The sequence below is a fragment of the Corapipo altera genome, unplaced genomic scaffold (genome assembly GCF_003945725.1).
Source record: "Corapipo altera isolate COAL_440 unplaced genomic scaffold, ASM394572v1 229, whole genome shotgun sequence".
Taxonomy (NCBI): Eukaryota; Metazoa; Chordata; class Aves; order Passeriformes; family Pipridae; genus Corapipo; species Corapipo altera.
Genome location: NW_020885108.1, coordinates 12876 through 14417, shown reverse-complemented (window position 1 = coordinate 14417; position 1542 = coordinate 12876). Strand labels below are relative to the sequence as shown.

Here is a 1542-nt window from a genome sequence, read left to right as displayed (position 1 = left end):
ATCCTGAGCATCCCGAGGATCCCCAGGGACACACTGGGGCCTGAACCTGATCCCTTGGGATCTAATTCTGCTGGTGGGGAGGATCCTGAGGATCCTGAGCATCCCGAGGCTCCCCAGGGACATGCCAGGGCCTGAACCCGATCCCTCAGGATCTAATTCTGACGGTGGGGAGGATCCCGAGCATCCCGAGGGTCCCCTGGATCCCTGTTTGCTGGACACAGAGACCTTGGGAAAGGTCCCAAAGGAAGATCTGGGTAAAGGAATCCCCCTGGGATGTGGATCCGCTTCCCTGCGTCCAGGGGGACCTCGGGGGCTGCTGGGAGCTGCCTTTGGAATTCTGAGGATGGAAACTCAGAGGCTCCGGCAGAGCTGGAGGAAAGTGGGACAGAGGGAAACACGGAGTAGGGACAAGGAGTAAACATGGAGTAGGGACAAGGAATAAACACGGAGTAGGGACAGAGAGGGCAGAAGGGCTGCAATCCCAGGAATAATTCCCCATCCCTGGAAGTGTCCAAGGCCGGGTTGGAGCCTCTGGGATAGTTGGAGGTGTCCCTGTCCATGGCAGGGGGTGGCACTGGATGGGATTTAAGGTCCCTTCCCACCCAAAGCATCCCGGGATCCCACAATTCCCAGGATCCCACAATTCCCAGGATCCCACAATTCCCTAGATCCCACGATTCCCAGGATCCCACGATTCCCGGGATCCCACGATTCCCAGGATCCCACGATTCCCGGGATCCCACGATTCCCGGGATCCCACGATTCCCAGGATCCCACCTTCTTGAGAACCACAAACTCGTTCTCGGCCGCCGCGCGCTTGTTGATCTCATCCTCGTACCTGCCAGAAAAAAAGGGGGATTTCTGTGAAGTTGGACCCTGGATGAAAGGAGAAGTGTCCCCAGGAAGGGTTATCCCAGTTCTCCTCCCTCTCCCTCCGTTTTTGGGCTTCCCAAGGCTGGAGGTGCCAGCTCTGGCCCCAAGCTCCTGTCGGGATGAGCTGTTGCCTCAAAGCTGGAAAGCATTCCCTGCTTTCCCACATTCCTTCAAATTCCCTGTGCTTCAGGAGATTCCTGCTCCTGCTCCTCCCCCCTGGAGGGCTGCAGTGTCCCAAAGTGTCCCACAGATCCCACAAACTCCTCTGTGCCCGTCCAAGCCTTCCTGATGCTGCTTCCACTCTGCACATTCCCCTTCCAGATTTTTGGGAATATCCTGCAGGAGCTGAGCAGGTGCCTCCGTCCCGGGGAGAGCTGAGGGTGGGTGTTGATCACCCTCATTGTGCTCCAGAGCCCCCCTGGCCTGAGATCCCGGGGACATCCCTGCTCTGGGGGAGCACCTGAAGGTCTGCAGGTGTTCTCCTGAAAAACTCCAGGTGTTCTCCTAAAGAACTCCAGATGTTCTCCTGAAAAACTCCAGGTGTTCTCCTGAAAAACTCCAGGTGTTCACCTAAAGAACTCCAGGTGTTCCCCTAAAGAACTCCAGGTGTTCACCTAAAAACTTCCAGGTGTTCACCTAAAAAATTCCAGGTGTTCCCTTAAAAAACTC

At 56.4% G+C, this 1542-nt stretch overlaps 1 protein-coding gene across 1 annotated transcript in view; it reads right to left on the bottom strand.

Annotated features, from left to right (window-relative positions):
• LOC113960312 (keratin, type II cytoskeletal cochleal-like) overlaps positions 1-1542 on the bottom strand; it is a 17323-nt gene that overhangs the window by 9838 nt on the left and 5943 nt on the right. Inside the window, exon 3 of the mRNA XM_027669825.1 lies at positions 778-838. Coding sequence (XP_027525626.1) covers positions 778-838 — 61 coding nt within the window. The remainder of the gene's footprint in view (positions 1-777; positions 839-1542) is intronic.